The sequence below is a fragment of the Salvelinus sp. IW2-2015 genome, linkage group LG13 (assembly GCF_002910315.2).
Source record: "Salvelinus sp. IW2-2015 linkage group LG13, ASM291031v2, whole genome shotgun sequence".
Lineage (NCBI taxonomy): Eukaryota > Metazoa > Chordata > Actinopteri > Salmoniformes > Salmonidae > Salvelinus > Salvelinus sp. IW2-2015.
Window position 1 is genome coordinate 46,677,574 of NC_036853.1, and position 16,798 is coordinate 46,694,371.

Sequence of the window (16,798 nt, forward strand, 5' to 3'; positions counted from 1 at the left end):
CAATGACAGCCTACCGGGGAACAGTGCCTTGTTCYGGGGCAGAGCGACATATTTTTACCTTGTCAGTTCGGGGATACGATCCAGCAACCTTTTGGTTACTGGCCCAARGCTCTAAACACTAGGCTATCTGCCGCCCACACTTAGAATAGACTTCTATAGTAAACGTTAGTATACACACAGTAGTATCCCTCAATCATGTGTGTTACGTACTATAAAATATTGTAGTATACTGTAGAATACTATAGTAAATACTACAGTATTATTCGGCAAAAAAAATCACTGCAGTAAATACAACAATAATGTCCACAAAAACACGACACTTTTTTTTACTATAGTAAATACTACAGTATTTAATTTGCATATACCCTACCCATTCCCCTCCCCATATCCCAATCTGTTCCACCCATAAGTGAGAAACCTACATGCCAAATATAGACCATATTGTTCAATACAGGTTATAGAAAATCTGTTCAGACCCCAGTCCTACCTACAGGTCTGTAAAATGTGCTCTTTTAGTATTTCTCCAGTAGGTTTCCTCAAGGAGAAAGCCTCCACTTTTATGTCAAAGATAATAAAAACAAAAACACAAGAGTAAATACTTTGGTAATGACAGTAAATACTACAGTCCGCGAAAACACTACAGTATACAACAATCCACAAAAATACTAATTACTATACTATATACTACTGTTTTTTTTCACTACAGTATTTATACAAGAGTTAACAGTAAATATTACAGTATTCCCTGTTGTGGTTTTGCAGCCTTTTTAAAAAGATGAAGATGGCACCGAAGAACATGGCTGACATTTTACATTGTCCCAACCAATTGTGKAATTKAAAAAAAAAAAYGTMTTTTGTGTAACTTATTTTTTAACTTATTGTGTACATAATGTTGCTGCTATGTGTTGCTGCTATTGTGTACATAATGTTGCTGCTATGACCAAAAATAACTTCTGGACATCAGAAAAGTAATTACTCACCGCGGACTTGAATAAACTTTTTCCTTTAATGAGTCCGACGAGAAGGATATCCTGCTTTCAGTGGAACAGGCCCAGATCGACACTTTTTGCGTGAAGACAAGACGCTGGAAAAGGGGACGCGGATCGGGGATCCTTCTGAGAAGCCGGAGGCGAGCGAGTAAACTCCCAATGCCTTCCATTCTCCTTGCTAACGTGCAATCGTTAGAAAATAAAATTGATGACCTACTATTAAGATTATCCTACCAATGGGACATTAAAAACTGTAACATCTTATGTTTCACCGAGACTTGGCTGAACGAAGAAACGGACAATATAGAGCTGGCGGGATTTTCCATGCACCGGCAGAACAGAGACGCTACCTCTGGTAAGACGAGGGTTGTGGGTGTGTCTTTTTGTCAATAACAGCTGGTGCACGATGTCTAATATTAAAGAAGTCTCGCTCGCCTGAGGTAGAGTACCTTATGATAAGCTGTCGACCACACTATCTACCAAGAGAGTTCTCATCTGTATTAATTGTAGCCGTCTATTTACCACCACAAAGCGAAGCTGCCACTAAGATCGCTCTCAACCAATGCTATAAGGCCATAAGCAAAGAAGAAAATGCYCTCCTAGTGGCCAGGGACTTTAATTAATGCAGGCAAACTTAAATCAGTTTTACCTAATTTTTACCAGCATGTCACATGTGCAACCAGGGGAGAAAGAAAATCCTGGACCATCTTTACTCCACACACAAAGATGCATACAAAGCTCTCCCCCGCCCTCTATTTGGCAAATCGGACCACAATTCTAAGGAAGTACCAGTGAATCGCTCAWTACGGAAGTGGTCAGATGACATGGATGCTACACTACAGGACTGTTTTGCTTGCACAGACTGGAATATATTCCGGGATTCATCCAATGGCATTGAGGAATACATCACCTCAGTCATCGGCTTCATCAATAAGTGCATCGATGATATCGTCCCCACAGTGACTGTACGTACATATCCCAACCAGAAGCCATGGATTACAGGCAACATCCGCATTGAGCTAAAGGCTAAAGCTGCCACTTTCAAGGAGCGAGAGATGAATCCGGACGCTTATAAAAAATCCCGCTATGCCCTCAGACGAACCATCAGACACGCAAAGCGTCAATACAAGATTAATATTGAATCCTACTACACRGGCTCTCARGCTCGTCGGATCTGGCAGGGCTTGAAAACTATTGCGGACCACAAAGGGAAACCCAGATGCGAGCTGCCCAGTGACGCGAGCCTACCAGACGAGCTAAATGCCTTTTTATGCTCACTTCGAGGCAAGCAACACTGAAGCATGCACYAGAGCACCAGCTGTTCTGGATGACTGTGTGAAAAAGCTCTCGGTAGCCGATGTGAACAAAACCTTTAAACAGGTCAACATTCACAAATCCGCTGGGCCAGACGGATTACCAGGACGTGTACTCAAAGCATGCGCGGACCAACTGGCAAGTGTCTTCACTGACATTTTCAACCTCTCCCTGACTGAGTTTTTAATACCTACATGTTTCAAGCAGACCACCATAGTCACTGTGACAAGGAAGCGAAGGTAACCTGCCTAAATGATTACCGCCCCATGGCACTCACGTCGGTAGCCATGAAGTGCTTTGAAAGGCTGGCCATGGCTCACATCAACAGCATCCTCCCGGACACCCTAGACCCACTCCAATTTGCATACCGCCCCAACAGATCCACAGATGATGCAATCTCAATGCACTCCACACCGCCCTTTCTCACCTGGACAAAAGGAACACCTTGTGAGAATGCTGTTCGACTACAGCTCAGCGTTCAACACCATAGTGCCCGAAGCTCATCTCTAAGTTAAGGACACTGGGACTAAACACCTCCCTCTACAACTGGATCCTGGACTTCCTGACGGGCCGCCCCAGGTGGTTAGAGTAGGAAACAACAAGTCTGCCACGCTGATCCTCAAAAGTGGGCCTCTCAGGGGTGTGTACTTAGTCCCCTCCTGTACTCCCTGTTCACCCACGACTGCGTGGCAAACACGACTCCAACACATCATTAAGTTTTGCTGACGACACAACAGTGGCCTGATCACCGACAACAATGAGATGGCCTATAGGGAGGAGGTCAGAGAACTGGCAGTGTGGTGCCAGGACAACAACCTCTCTCTCAATGTCAGCAAGACAAAGGAACTGATCGTGGACTACAGGAAAAGGCTGCCGAACAGGCCCCCATTAACATCGACGGGGCTTAGTGGAGCGGGTCGAGAGTTTTCAAGTTCCTTGGTGTCCACATACCAACTACTATCATGGTCCAAACATACCCAATACAGTTGTGAAGAGGGCACCGACAAACCTTATCCGCTCAGGAGCCTGAAAAGATTTTGGCATGGGCCCCCAGATCGTCAAAAGGTTTTACAGCTGACCATCGATGAGCATCTGACCGGTTGCATCACCGGCCTGGTATGGCAACTGCTCGGCAATCTGAACGTAAGGTGCTACAAGAGGGTAGTGGCAAACGGCCCAGTAAATCACTGGGCGGCAAGCTTCCTGCATCCAGGACCTATATAATAGGCGGTGTCAGAGAAAAGCCCTAAAAATTGTCAGAGACTCTAGTCACCCAAGTTATAGACTGTTTTCTCTGCTACCGCACAGCAAGCGGTACCGGAGCGTTTGCCGTCTAGGACCAAAAGGCTCCTCAACAGCTTCTACCCCCAAGCCATTAGACTGCTGAACAATTCATAAAAATCACCACCGGACAATTTACATTGACCTCCCCCCCTCCCCCTTGTACACTGCTGCTACTCGCTGTTTGRTTGTTACCTCACTTCGCCCCCACCTACAAGTACAGATTACCTCAACTAGCCTGTACCCCTGCACACTGACTCGGTACCGGTGCCCCCTGTATATAGCCTTGTTATTGTTATTCTTATTGAGCTTCAGGCACTCAGACATTTTGTCTCCAAACCATTTATTTTCTACCATCTCCGGCAAAACATCTTCCCTCATGTTTTCACTTTCCGCTGTAATGTACAATAGTCCACTAACTATTTGAAAGAAAATAACACTTGATTGTTGTGCTAGTTCATGGTTAGACTGGCATTGAGGTGACTCGCAGTACACTTCATGTGCCTCCTCCTTTCTCTGTATGTGAAAAGGCACACTTGAACCGTGCATTGTTTTGACAACAGCAAATAATCAATTTGCCTTCGTTGGATCCAGGAACTGGCTGGGCAGGTTTGAAGTTGAAGTGACATCCCCACTGTGAACACCTGAGTACTTACTTAATACATGCTTGGACAGATTTTTCCTTTTTTTTTCATGTTACATTTGGGGCGTACTACCGTTTGCTAGTTTTTACAGTTGAAGTCAGATGTTTACATACACCTTAGCCAAATACATTTAAACTCAGTTTTTCACAATTCCTGACATTTAATCAGAGTAAAAATTCATTGTATTAGGTCAGTTAGGATCACCACTTTATTTTAAGAATGTGAAATGTCAGAATAATAATAGAGTGATTTATTTCAGCTTTCATTTCTTTCATTACATTCCCAGTGGGTCAGAAGTTGACATACACTCAATTAGTATTTGGTAGCATTGCCTTTAAATTGTTTAACTTGGGTCAAACGTTTCGGGTAGCCTTCCACAAGCTTCCCACAATAAGTTGGGGGAATTTTGGCCCATTCCCCCTGACAGGAAGGCCAGGACTAAAAACAAACAAAATATAACTATTGTAAAATAGATTGTCTGTAAAATGTGTATAGTATGTATAAACTGAAGGTAGAAGCGTAAGTGTTATTGTTTATTTGTTTACTCCAATTGGGGGAGGGGTGGTAGGGTTTGCGGGGAATAKTTAAGGTATATTCTAAAAAAAAGTGTGTGTGTGTGTATATTAAAAAAATATGGGATAAAACATTTAAAAACATTTAATTTTTTTATTTTACAAAATACCATTGAGCATTGACAGTAGCTAATCTAACCACCTCTTTTCCCCCAATTTATTTTAGGTGAAGGACATCTCACTGGAGGCCACAGGAGCTTTGTGAAGCCAGGGGGACACAATACATGGATAGATGACCAACCAATAACTGTTGATGAGGAGATTGGAACCTCAACCCAGCACATTATCTTGATAGAGGTTAGTGGAYTAGAGTTGCATAAAAAATATGTTACTTTGTAAATCAAATGRGGCCTGTTTTTCAGAAAGGCTCCCCCCAGCTATTCACTGTCTTACATGTACATCCTTATGCATCTGCCATAGAGGAGCTTGTGAGTCTTCCCTACGACATTGTTATCCAATTCAACTAGTTACTGGTAACAACCTCCTCTCTTCTTGTGTCAGGCTGCAGGTCCTGGYGTCAAGCAGGAGKGGTCTGAAGGAGAGGAGGACCCACAGCACAGCAGAGACATCCAGARTGGAGCGCCCCCTGAATCCACGGAGGACCTCGCCGCCACGCCCCAGCCCAAGACCCGACGCAGCATCACGGAGGTCAGTGGAATGCCGAACGACGTCCTCAAGTCAGAGACAGACACCAAGACTTTAACTGTGACACACAGGCTTTTACACACAGGATCTGACCAAAGATCAGACCCAGAGAGAATGYTGCTGGGGAGACTGGGCTGTCCTCCTGCTCCTGGCTCAGAGTATTTACCGGTATTTCACCAGAGCGAGAGGACGGTTAATTCCCGTGGAGATGGTGATGGTGACACGTTAGACACTGGTGGTGATCTGTCTTGTTCTTACACTACAGCAWCGGACCCTGGCAAKATGCCCTTGGGTTTAGAGACACAGACTGATCTGTTTAGAGGGGACTGGAACCGGTACAGTAGTAGTGTATACTCTGAAGGGTGCCTAGATAAGAAAGGGGAGGGTCTCGTTGTAGATGAGGTGACTGTGAAAGTGGAGGACGACACTCCTCTGACATGGAATGGCGACAAGACTCACTTAGGAGAAGGACACTTGCAGGGCAACAACAGTGNTGCCGAACGACGTCCTCAAGTCAGAGACAGACACCAAGACTTTAACTGTGACACACAGGCTTTTACACACAGGATCTGACCAAAGATCAGACCCAGAGAGAATGGTGCTGGGGAGACTGGGCTGTCCTCCTGCTCCTGGCTCAGAGTATTTACCGGTATTTCACCAGAGCGAGAGGACGGTTAATTCCCGTGGAGATGGTGATGGTGACACGTTAGACACTGGTGGTGATCTGTCTTGTTCTTACACTACAGCAWCGGACCCTGGCAAKATGCCCTTGGGTTTAGAGACACAGACTGATCTGTTTAGAGGGGACTGGAACCGGTACAGTAGTAGTGTATACTCTGAAGGGTGCCTAGATAAGAAAGGGGAGGGTCTCGTCGTAGATGAGGTGACTGTGAAAGTGGAGGACGACACTCCTCTGACATGGAATGGCGACAAGACTCACTTAGGAGAAGGACACTTGCAGGGCAACAACAGTGACTTCTTAGACTACAGTGAAAGCTTAGAGACAAATCTGAATGTTGCGACCCACTCCCCTTTACACGCGTTCAGGGATCGTGACCCAGTGTCCACGTCATTGGGGCATTCCGATTCACAAAGCCGCATCCATTTCGATCAGGTATTGAACTCAAACAACAGGGCTAGAGCCCAGGCTCAGGGAGGAGGAGTCACATCAGGCAATATTAAAGAGAAACGGTTCCTCTGCATGTTCTGTAACAAAGGCTTCAGCTGCTCCCAGAATGTGGAGATCCACCAGAGGGTCCACACAGGGGAGAAACCCTTCAGCTGTACCCAGTGTCACATGCGCTTTGCCCAGACTGGAACCCTGAAGCGGCACCAGAGGGTCCACACAGGGGTGAAACCCTTCAGCTGTACCCAGTGTCACATGTGCTTCGCTCAGGCTGGTGACCTGAAGAGGCACCAAAGGGTCCACACGGGAGAGAGGCCATTCACCTGTAATCACTGCGGGAAGAAGTTCTCACAGAGGAGATACCTCAGGATACACCTGCAAAAAAAACATTCCACTCTTTAACATAGAAAGTAACCATACCACTTGATAGCTTCTGACATTTAGATCCTGCATTAAAGGAACACTCATCGAGATGATATAGATGCAAAAAGTAAACAGCWGTAGTGGGTCAATTTCTACAACTAAGAGCGTTGAAGTGCAAGGCCCAGGCATTGTGGGAAATACAGTAACTTCAGAAAGTATTCACACCCCTTGACTTTTTCCACATTTTGTGTCACTGGCCTACACACAATAACCCATAATGTGAAAGTGGAATTATGATTTTACAAARGAATAAAAAATTCTAAGCTGAAATATCAATAAGTAATCAACCACTTTTGTTATGGCAAGCCTAAACAAGTTCAGGAGTAAACATTTGCTTAACAAGTCACATAATAAGTTGTATGGACTTTCTCTGTCTGCAATAATAGTGTTTAACATGATTTCTGAATGACTACCTCATCTCTGTACCCCACACATACAGATAATTGTAAGGTCCCTCAGTTGAGCAGTGAAAACACAGATTCAACCACAAAGACCAGGGAGGTTTTGCAATGTTGCACAAAGAAGAACACCTAAAAATATAGAAATACTGTACATTGAAATATCCCTTTGAGCATGGTGAAGTTATTAATTGCACATTGGATGGTGTTTCAATACACCCAGTCACTACAAAGATACAGGTGTCCTTCCTAACTCAGTTGCCGGAGAGGAAGGAAACTGCTCAGGGATTTCACCATGAGGCCAATTGTGACTTTAAAACAATTACAGAGTTCAATGGCTGTGATAGGAGTAAACCAAGGATGGATCAACAACATTGTAGTTATTCCACAATACAAATCGAATTAACATAGTGAAAAGAATGTACAGAATAAGAATATTCCAAAACATGCATCCTGTTTGCAATATGGCACAAGTAAAACTGAAAAAAATGTGGCAAAGAAATTAACTTTATGTCCTGAATAAAGTGTTATGTTTGGGGCAAATCCAACACAACATGTGCCACTCTTCATATTTTCAAGCATGGTGGTGGCTGCATCATGTTATGGGTATGCTTGTCATCAGCAAGGACTAGAATTATTATTTATTTTTTTAATCATAAAAATAATAGAGCTAAGCACAGGCAAAAAAAATGAAAACCTGTGTCAGTCTGCTTTCAAACAGACACTGGGAGACAAATTCACCTTTCAGCAGGACAATAATCTCAAACACAAGGCCAAATATACACTGGTTGCTTACCAAGACGACATTTAATGTTCCTGAGTGGTCTAGTTACAGTTTTGACTTAAATCGMCTTGAAAATTCTATGGCAAGACTTGAAAATGGCTTTCTAGCAAAGATCAACAACCAACTTGACAGAGCTTGAATGATTTAGTAAATATGTTTTTTAAAGAATAATGTACAAATATTGTACAATCCAGGTGTGCAAAGCTATTCAAGATTTACCCAGAAAGACTCAGTTGTAATCGCTGCCGATTGTGATTCTAACATGTATTGACTCAGGAGTGTGAATACTTATGTAAACTACATATTTCTGTATTTCATTTTCAATGCATTTGCCAAAATTTCTGAAAACATATTTTCACTTTGTCATTATGGGGTATTGTGTTGGGGTATTGTGTGTAGAATCTATTTTGAATTCAGGCTGTAACACAACAAAATGTGGAATAAGTCAAGGGGTATGAATCCTTTCTGAAGGCACTGTATAAGGCATATACAGTGTAAGCCTAAAACGTCTGTTACARAGTGTATGTACTGTGTAAGCAAGTTTTTACCAACTCCAGTCCTCAAGTCCGCCAACAGTACACATTTTCGTTGTAGCCCCGGACAAACACCTCATTTAACTCAGAGGGCTTGATGATTAGTTGACAAGTTGAATCAYGTAGCCTAGTGGTTAGAYCTTTGGACTAGTAACCGAAAGGTTGCAAGATCGAATCCCRGAGCTGACAAGGTAAAAATCTGTCGTTCTGCCCCTGAACAAGGCAGTTAACCCACTGTTCCTAGGTCGTCATTGAAAATAAGAATTTGTTCTAAACTGACTTGCCTAGTTAAATAAAGGTTAAATAAAAACATTAAAGGTGTGCTTGTCCAGTGCTACAATAAAAATGTGTTCTGTTGGGGGACATGAGGACTGGAGTTGGGAAACACTGTTATATGATATTCACCCATGCCTAGTTCATTACTTCCATTCAACTACAAAAMAAAATTCCCTGGGCACTTTTAATGAGAAAATGAATACACATTATCAAGTTCATGCAGATTATTTGTTGAGACGTGTATGTGTGGTTTTCATATGGTGTATTTAAAACTTGTTTATGTTTAATAAACACAAAATGGGACTTTTCATTCTAAGGCTTTCATTGAGACTCTCTTTTGTACACATCACATCTGATCTCATCCTATTCTGCATACACACAACAGCGCTTTATAACCAATATACKCTTACTAAATATACCTACCCACACACTAACACCTACTGTACACCTCATAGTTTAGTAAGGTTACCTGATGATGACTTGTTTTTACCCACCATGATGGGTTTAACAACAATGAAGTCATTCTGTTACAACAGTATAGGACTCAAACGTAGTGGGGATGGGTAAACACTCCATGTTGAAAGTGTGTTTATTATCTGTGTGTGCGTACCTGAGGGAGTGCATGTCTGTGTAATCTGTATCACCTGTCTCTTCTAGGAGGAGGAGAGTCCAGAGGTGCTGCTGGTAAAGGAGGAGGAGGGGTGTGAGGAGGGTCTGGGGAACCCTGAGGGGAACATGGTCATGGAGGACAACCAGACTACACCTCCTCCTGAACCCACAGAGGAACCAGCTGAGCAGCACAGGAACACACACAGTCTCACTGAGGTGAGCCCACTGAACTACTGTCTGAATGGTATTAGGTCAGGGCCCGAATCCACAAAGTGTCTCAGAGTTGATCATAGATCATAATGAATGAGAGTATGTAGGTGGGGAGCTGATCCTTGATCAGCACTTCTATTCTGAGAATCTTTATGGATATGGCCCCTGGTCTTGATAAATTCTGTCTTAAGTGTGGGACCATGCCTTTCAATTATCAAACCATTAAAGAGTGTCAATTAATCAAATCAACTAACACATTTGCATTTCTTGGTCCTACATCCTCTCACTCTGTATCTCTAACAGTCAGTAGACATGGAGGATGGGAAGCCTGATTTGTTGATCAAACAGGAGACAATAGAGGACGGACCAGAGAGCATTGACCTGCTGAGTGGACTAAAGATGGGGGAGCAAGGTAAGGGAGAAATACATATAGCCTACATACAGTAATAGATCTTCAATAGGAATAGTGATGCACCTGGCTTTTATTTTTTCTTCATTCATAAAATTAAATCACCACAACTTGTGTTTACATATTTGAACACATAATTTATGAACTTCACCAGGTAATTGACTCCGACTCCATTGGGCCCATGGTGACGACATCACTGAGCAAGCCAGGACCAGAGACGACATAGTGGAGGTCAGTGGATGGGACAGCGTCCTCAACTCTGGGCTGGGGAACAACACTGTAAACCACAACCAGAAACAGACAGTCGAACGCAAAACAACAACCGAACTTAATCTCCATGACAACAGACTGGCTGAGACCAGGGCGAGGCGTAGATTTGGTCTGCGGGGACAGGGAGGTGTCCGTATGCGGCAGGAGAGAACAGTCACAGACTCGGCTAGCGATGCTCCATCCTGCTCCTATAGTTGTGATTCAGAGAGACTGATGGCACCTCAGTTTAACCCCCCAACAGATGCTGCCTTCAGCCTGCCTTCTATAGGATCTATCAACTGGAACATGGACCCTGCGARAACACAGACACTTCCTGGCCTTCATCCTCCTCACACTCTCCTAATGTTAAACCAGACCTCAGACAATGCCAGTGCCTCAACACTAAATGGCTACACAAGCCCATTGACAAATGACAGTAGTAGTAGTAATGCTGTAAGCAGATCCGGTGACAAAGAGAAGCGCTTCCCATGTTCGTTCTGTGGGAAAGCCTTCAGTTTCCCTAAACAGGTGGAGATCCACCAGAGGATGCACACGGGGGAGAAACCATTCAGCTGCCACCTTTGCCAGGCTAGTTTCTCCCACTCCTCCAACCTGAATAGGCACCAGAGGGTCCACACAGGGGTGAAACCCTTCAGCTGTACCCAGTGTCACATGTGCTTCACCCAGGCTGGTCACATGAAGAGGCACCAGAGGGTCCACACAGGGGAGAAACCCTTCAGCTGCKRCCAGTGTGAAAAMAAGTTCTCCCGCCAGAACCAGCTGAAGATGCACTTGAAGGTCCACACGGGATAGAGGCCTCCTACGCACTGCAGGAAGAGGTTCTCAGAGAGGAGCTACCTTAGGATACACCAGCTGAAAAACCATTCCACTCTTTAACATAAAAGTAATCATTCCACTCCATAGCTTCTGACTTTTAGATCAAATCCTACATTAAAGACAGCAATTCATTTTAATTGTAGTCAGCAGAAAAGATCCACAGTTGCATTTGGAATAACGAGAGTAACAGATTTCAGTGTTGAATTTTTCTGGGTAGAATATTGCATCGAGACAATGTGACATATAAGGCATTTAAGCGGCACCGGTTACCTGTGACACTTATGGGGGTCGTAGAGCAAAACGGAGAACATCGTGTTTGAGAGAGCCCCATCTTGCCATAGAGTGGTGATATTAGTTTTGTACGACAAACCGTTCGGACGCTACAGACGTTTTTGTGAGACGTCCGATTTTCGGGCTGTCTCATGGCCTGCCAACCTGGGTCAGGTGGGCATCATTTGAAAGCGTATTATATTTCCAACATGACTTGCTAAGTTCTAAAATACGATCTTACAGTGTTAGGCTTTGACAAGGCACGAGAAGATTTTAACATGATTTCTGAATGACTACCTCATCTCTGTACCCCACACATACAGATAATTGTAAGGTCCCTCAGTTGAGCAGTGAAAACACAGATTCAACCACAAAGACCAGGGAGGTTTTGCAATGTTGCACAAAGAAGAACACCTAAAAAATAGAAATACTGTACATTGAAATATCCCTTTGAGCATGGTGAAGTTATTAATTGCACATTGGATGGTGTTTCAATACACCCAGTCACTACAAAGATACAGGTGTCCTTCCTAACTCAGTTGCCGGGAGGAAGGAAACTGCTCAGGATTTCACCATGAGGCCAATTGTGACTTTAAAACAATTACAGAGTTCAATGGCTGTGATAGGAGTAAACCAAGGATGGATCAACAACATTGTAGTTATTCCACAATACAATCGAATTAACATAGTGAAAAGAATGTACAGAATAAGAATATTCCAAAACATGCATCCTGTTTGCAATATGGCACAAGTAAAACTGAAAAAAATGTGGCAAAGAAATTAACTTTATGTCCTGAATAAAGTGTTATGTTGGGGCAAATCCAACACAACATGTGCCACTCTTCATATTTTCAAGCATGGTGGTGGCTGCATCATGTTATGGGTATGCTTGTCATCAGCAAGGACTAGAATTATTATTTATTTTTTTAATCATAAAAATAATAGAGCTAAGCACAGGCAAAAAAAATGAAAACCTGTGTCAGTCTGCTTTCAAACAGACACTGGGAGACAAATTCACCTTTCAGCAGGACAATAATCTCAAACACAAGGCCAAATATACACTGGTTGCTTACCAAGACGACATTTAATGTTCCCTGAGTGGTCTAGTTACAGTTTTACTTAAATCGTCTTGAAAATTCATGGCAAGACTTGAAAATGGCTTCTAGCAAAGATCAACAACCAACTTGACAGAGCTTGAATGATTTAGTAAATATGTTTTTTAAAGAATAATGTACAAATATTGTACAATCCAGGTGTGCAAAGCTATTCAAGATTTACCCAGAAAGACTCAGTTGTAATCGCTGCCGATTGTGATTCTAACATGTATTGACTCAGGAGTGTGAATACTTATGTAAACTACATATTTCTGTATTTCATTTTCAATGCATTTGCCAAAATTTCTGAAAACATATTTTCACTTTGTCATTATGGGGTATTGTGTGTAGAATCTATTTTGAATTCAGGCTGTAACACAACAAAATGTGGAATAAGTCAAGGGGTATGAATCCTTTCTGAAGGCACTGTATAAGGCATATACAGTGTAAGCCTAAAACGTCTGTTACACAGTGTTATGTACTGTGTAAGCAAGTTTTTACCAACTCCAGTCCTCAAGTCCGCCAACAGTACACATTTTCGTTGTAGCCCCGGACAAACACCTCATTTAACTCAGAGGGCTTGATGATTAGTTGACAAGTTGAATCAAGTAGCCTAGTGGTTAGAGCTTTGACTAGTAACCGAAAGGTTGCAAGATCGAATCCCCGAGCTGACAAGGTAAAATCTGTCGTTCTGCCCCTGAACAAGGCAGTTAACCCACTGTTCCTAGGTCGTCATTGAAAATAAGAATTTGTTCTAAACTGACTTGCCTAGTTAAATAAAGGTTAAATAAAAACATTAAAGGTGTGCTTGTCCAGTGCTACAATAAAAATGTGTTCTGTTGGGGGACATGAGGACTGGAGTTGGAAACACTGTTATATGATATTCACCCATGCCTAGTTCATTACTTCCATTCAACTACAAAAGAAAATTCCCTGGGCACTTTTAATGAGAAAATGAATACACATTATCAAGTTCATGCAGATTATTTGTTGAGACGTGTGTATGTGTGGTTTTCATATGGTGTATTTAAAACTTGTTTATGTTTAATAAACACAAAATGGGACTTTTCATTCTAAGGCTTTCATTGAGACTCTCTTTTGTACACATCACATCTGATCTCATCCTATTCTGCATACACACAACAGCGTTTATAACAATATACACTTACTAAATATACCTACCCACACACTAACACCTACTGTACACCTCATAGTTTAGTAAGGTTACCTGATGATGACTTGTTTTTACCCACCATGATGGGTTTAACAACAATGAAGTCATTCTGTTACAACAGTATAGGACTCATGTAGTGGGATGGGTAAACACTCCATGTTGAACGTGTGTTTATTATCTGTGCGTACGTACCTGAGGAGTGTATGTCTGTGTAATCTGCATTACCTGTCTCTTCTAGGAGGAGGAGGGTCCAGAGGTGCTGCTGGTAAAGGAGGAGGAGGGGTGTGAGGAGGGTCTGGGGAACCCTGAGGGGACCATGGTCATGGAGACAACCTGACTACACCTCCTGAACCCACAGAGGAACCAGCTGAGCAGCACAGGAACACAACACAGTCTCGCTGAGGTGAGCCCACTGAACTACTGTCTGAATGGTATTAGGTCAGGGCCCGAATCCACAAAGTGTCTCAGAGTTGATCATAGATCATAATGAATGAGAGTATGTAGGTGGGGAGCTGATCCTTGATCAGCACTTCTATTCTGAGAATCTTTATGGATATGGCCCCTGGTCTTGATAAATTCTGTCTTAAGTGTGGGACCATGCCTTTCAATTTCAAACCATTAAAGAGTGTCAATTAATCAAATCAACTAACACATTTGCATTTCTTGGTCCTACATCCTCTCACTCTGTATCTCTAACAGTCAGTAGACATGGAGGATGGGAAGCCTGATTTGTTGATCAAACAGGAGACAATAGAGGACGGACCAGAGAGCTTGACCTGCTGAGTGGACTAAAGATGGGGGAGCAAGGTAGGGAGAAATACATATAGCCTACATACAGTAATAGATCTTCAATAGGAATAGTGATGCACCTGGCTATTGTTTTAAAGACATTACAATGTATGAACTTGACCAGGTAAGTGACAAACAAACTCCATATGTCGAGTTCTCTGCCATTTTTGTAAAGTCTATTTTGTAACCTCTTCCTGCAGGTGGTTGGCTGGGGGCTAAAAGAGGAGATTGGGCGGCCATCTTCGATTCCCAGACCCAGACAGGTGCAACCAAGGGCCCAGGGACGACATCACTGAGCAGGCCAGGACCAGAGGCGACATAGTGGAGGTCAGTGGATGGGACAGCGTCCTCAACTCTGGGCGGGAAAACACTGTAAACCACAACCAGAAACAGACAGTCGAACGCAAAACAACAACCGAACTTAATCTCCATGACAACAGACTGGCTGAGACCAGGGCGAGGCGTAGATTTGGTCTGCGGGACAGGGAGGTGTCCGTATGCGGCAGGAGAGAACAGTCACAGACTCGGCTAGCGATGCTCCATCCTGCTCCTATAGTTGTGATTCAGAGAGACTGATGGCACCTCAGTTAACCCCCCAACAGATCTGCCTTCAGCCTGCCTTCTATAGGATCTATCAACTGGAACATGGACCCTGCGACAACACAGACACTTCCTGGCCTTCATCCTCCTCACACTCTCCTAATGTTAAACCAGACCTCAGACAATGCCAGTGCCTCAACACTAAATGGCTACACAAGCCCATTGACAAATGACAGTAGTAGTAGTAATGCTGTAAGCAGATCCGTGACAAAGAGAAGCGCTTCCCATGTTCGTTCTGTGGGAAAGCCTTCAGTTTCCCTAAACAGGTGGAGATCCACCAGAGGATGCACACGGGGGAGAAACCATTCAGCTGCCACCTTTGCCAGGCTAGTTTCTCCCACTCCTCCAACCTGAATAGGCACCAGAGGGTCCACACAGGGGTGAAACCCTTCAGCTGTACCCAGTGTCACATGTGCTTCACCAGGCTGGTCACATGAAGAGGCACCAGAGGGTCCACACAGGGGAGAAACCCTTCAGCTGCCTCCAGTGTGAAAATAAGTTCTCCCGCCAGAACAGCTGAAGATGCACTTGAAGGTCCACACGGGATAGAGGCCTCCTACGCACTGCAGGAAGAGGTTCTCAGAGAGGAGCTACCTTAGGATACACCAGCTGAAAAACCATTCCACTCTTTAACATAAAAGTAATCATTCCACTCGATAGCTTCTGACTTTAGATCAAATCCTACATTAAAGACAACAATTCATTTTAATTGTAGTCAGCAGAAAAGATCCACAGTTGCATTTGGATAAATGAGAGTAACAGATTTCAGTGTTGAATTTTCTGGGTAGAATATGGCATCGAGACAATGTGACATATAAGGCATTTAAGCAATTCAAAAACGTTCCATTATAAATCTCAATCTGGGTCAGGTGGGCATCATTTGAAAGCGTATTATATTTCCAACATGACTTGCTAAGTTCTAAAATACAATCTTACAGTGTTAGGCTTTGACAAGGCACATTAGACAAAACAGATCGCATTTTGGTGCGCATAGAATGGAGTCATAACTGCATTCAGGTGCGTGTTCCGCTTCTAATTTTCTTCACAATACGACAAACATCTCATTCTGTTCAGGACAACCCAGGGTGTGACACATGACATCCTTGTCACTGTATGGCGGCCTTCGGCATCTGCGGCGGAAGGTGGCCGAGCTACAGAGCGGTTGTTCAGGCCATGAGACAGCCCGAAAATCGGACGTCTCACAAAAACGTCTGTAGCGTCCGAAAGGTTTGTCGTACAAAACTAATATCACCACTCTATGGCACGATGGGGCTCTCTCAAACACGATGTTCTCCGTTTTGCTCTACGACCCCATAAGTGTCACAGGTAACCGGTGCGAATAAAAAATGAATGGAAGTATGGAGGTAGTGTTTGTGCCTACCAGAAAAAGAAGAATACACTAAGATCATATTTTCTAAACTTAGTTAGTCATGTTGGAAATAGAATAAGCTTTAAATGATGCCCACCTGACCCAGATTGAGATTTATAATGGAACATTTTGCATTGCTTAACACAATATGTAATTGTGTTAGGTGGGAATTACAGGGCTTGTGAAAATAAAAAATAACAGTG

At 43.3% G+C, this 16,798-nt stretch overlaps 3 protein-coding genes and 1 non-coding gene across 4 annotated transcripts in view; all 4 read left to right on the plus strand.

The window, feature by feature from the left end:
- The window catches only part of LOC139028481 (uncharacterized), a 33,835-nt gene that overhangs the window by 2,255 nt on the left and 14,782 nt on the right, over nucleotides 1–16,798 (plus strand). The window contains exons 2-4 of the mRNA XM_070446017.1: nucleotides 4,967–5,097; nucleotides 5,302–5,448; nucleotides 9,643–9,810. Coding sequence (XP_070302118.1) covers nucleotides 4,967–5,097; nucleotides 5,302–5,448; nucleotides 9,643–9,810 — 446 coding nt within the window. The remainder of the gene's footprint in view (nucleotides 1–4,966; nucleotides 5,098–5,301; nucleotides 5,449–9,642; nucleotides 9,811–16,798) is intronic.
- On the plus strand, nucleotides 501–553 carry LOC111972410 (U7 small nuclear RNA). Its single transcript, XR_002878436.1, has one exon. It is a non-coding gene; the product is annotated as a U7 small nuclear RNA (small nuclear RNA).
- Nucleotides 5,959–9,293, plus strand: LOC139028601 (zinc finger protein 3-like). The gene has a single exon (XM_070446432.1). It carries the CDS (start codon nucleotides 6,041–6,043, stop codon nucleotides 6,971–6,973), a length of 933 nt encoding a protein of 310 aa, XP_070302533.1. The 5' UTR covers nucleotides 5,959–6,040; the 3' UTR covers nucleotides 6,974–9,293.
- On the plus strand, nucleotides 10,372–11,772 carry LOC111971740 (gastrula zinc finger protein XlCGF42.1-like). Its single transcript, XM_023998574.3, has one exon. It carries the CDS (start codon nucleotides 10,619–10,621, stop codon nucleotides 11,273–11,275), a length of 657 nt encoding a protein of 218 aa, XP_023854342.1. The 5' UTR covers nucleotides 10,372–10,618; the 3' UTR covers nucleotides 11,276–11,772.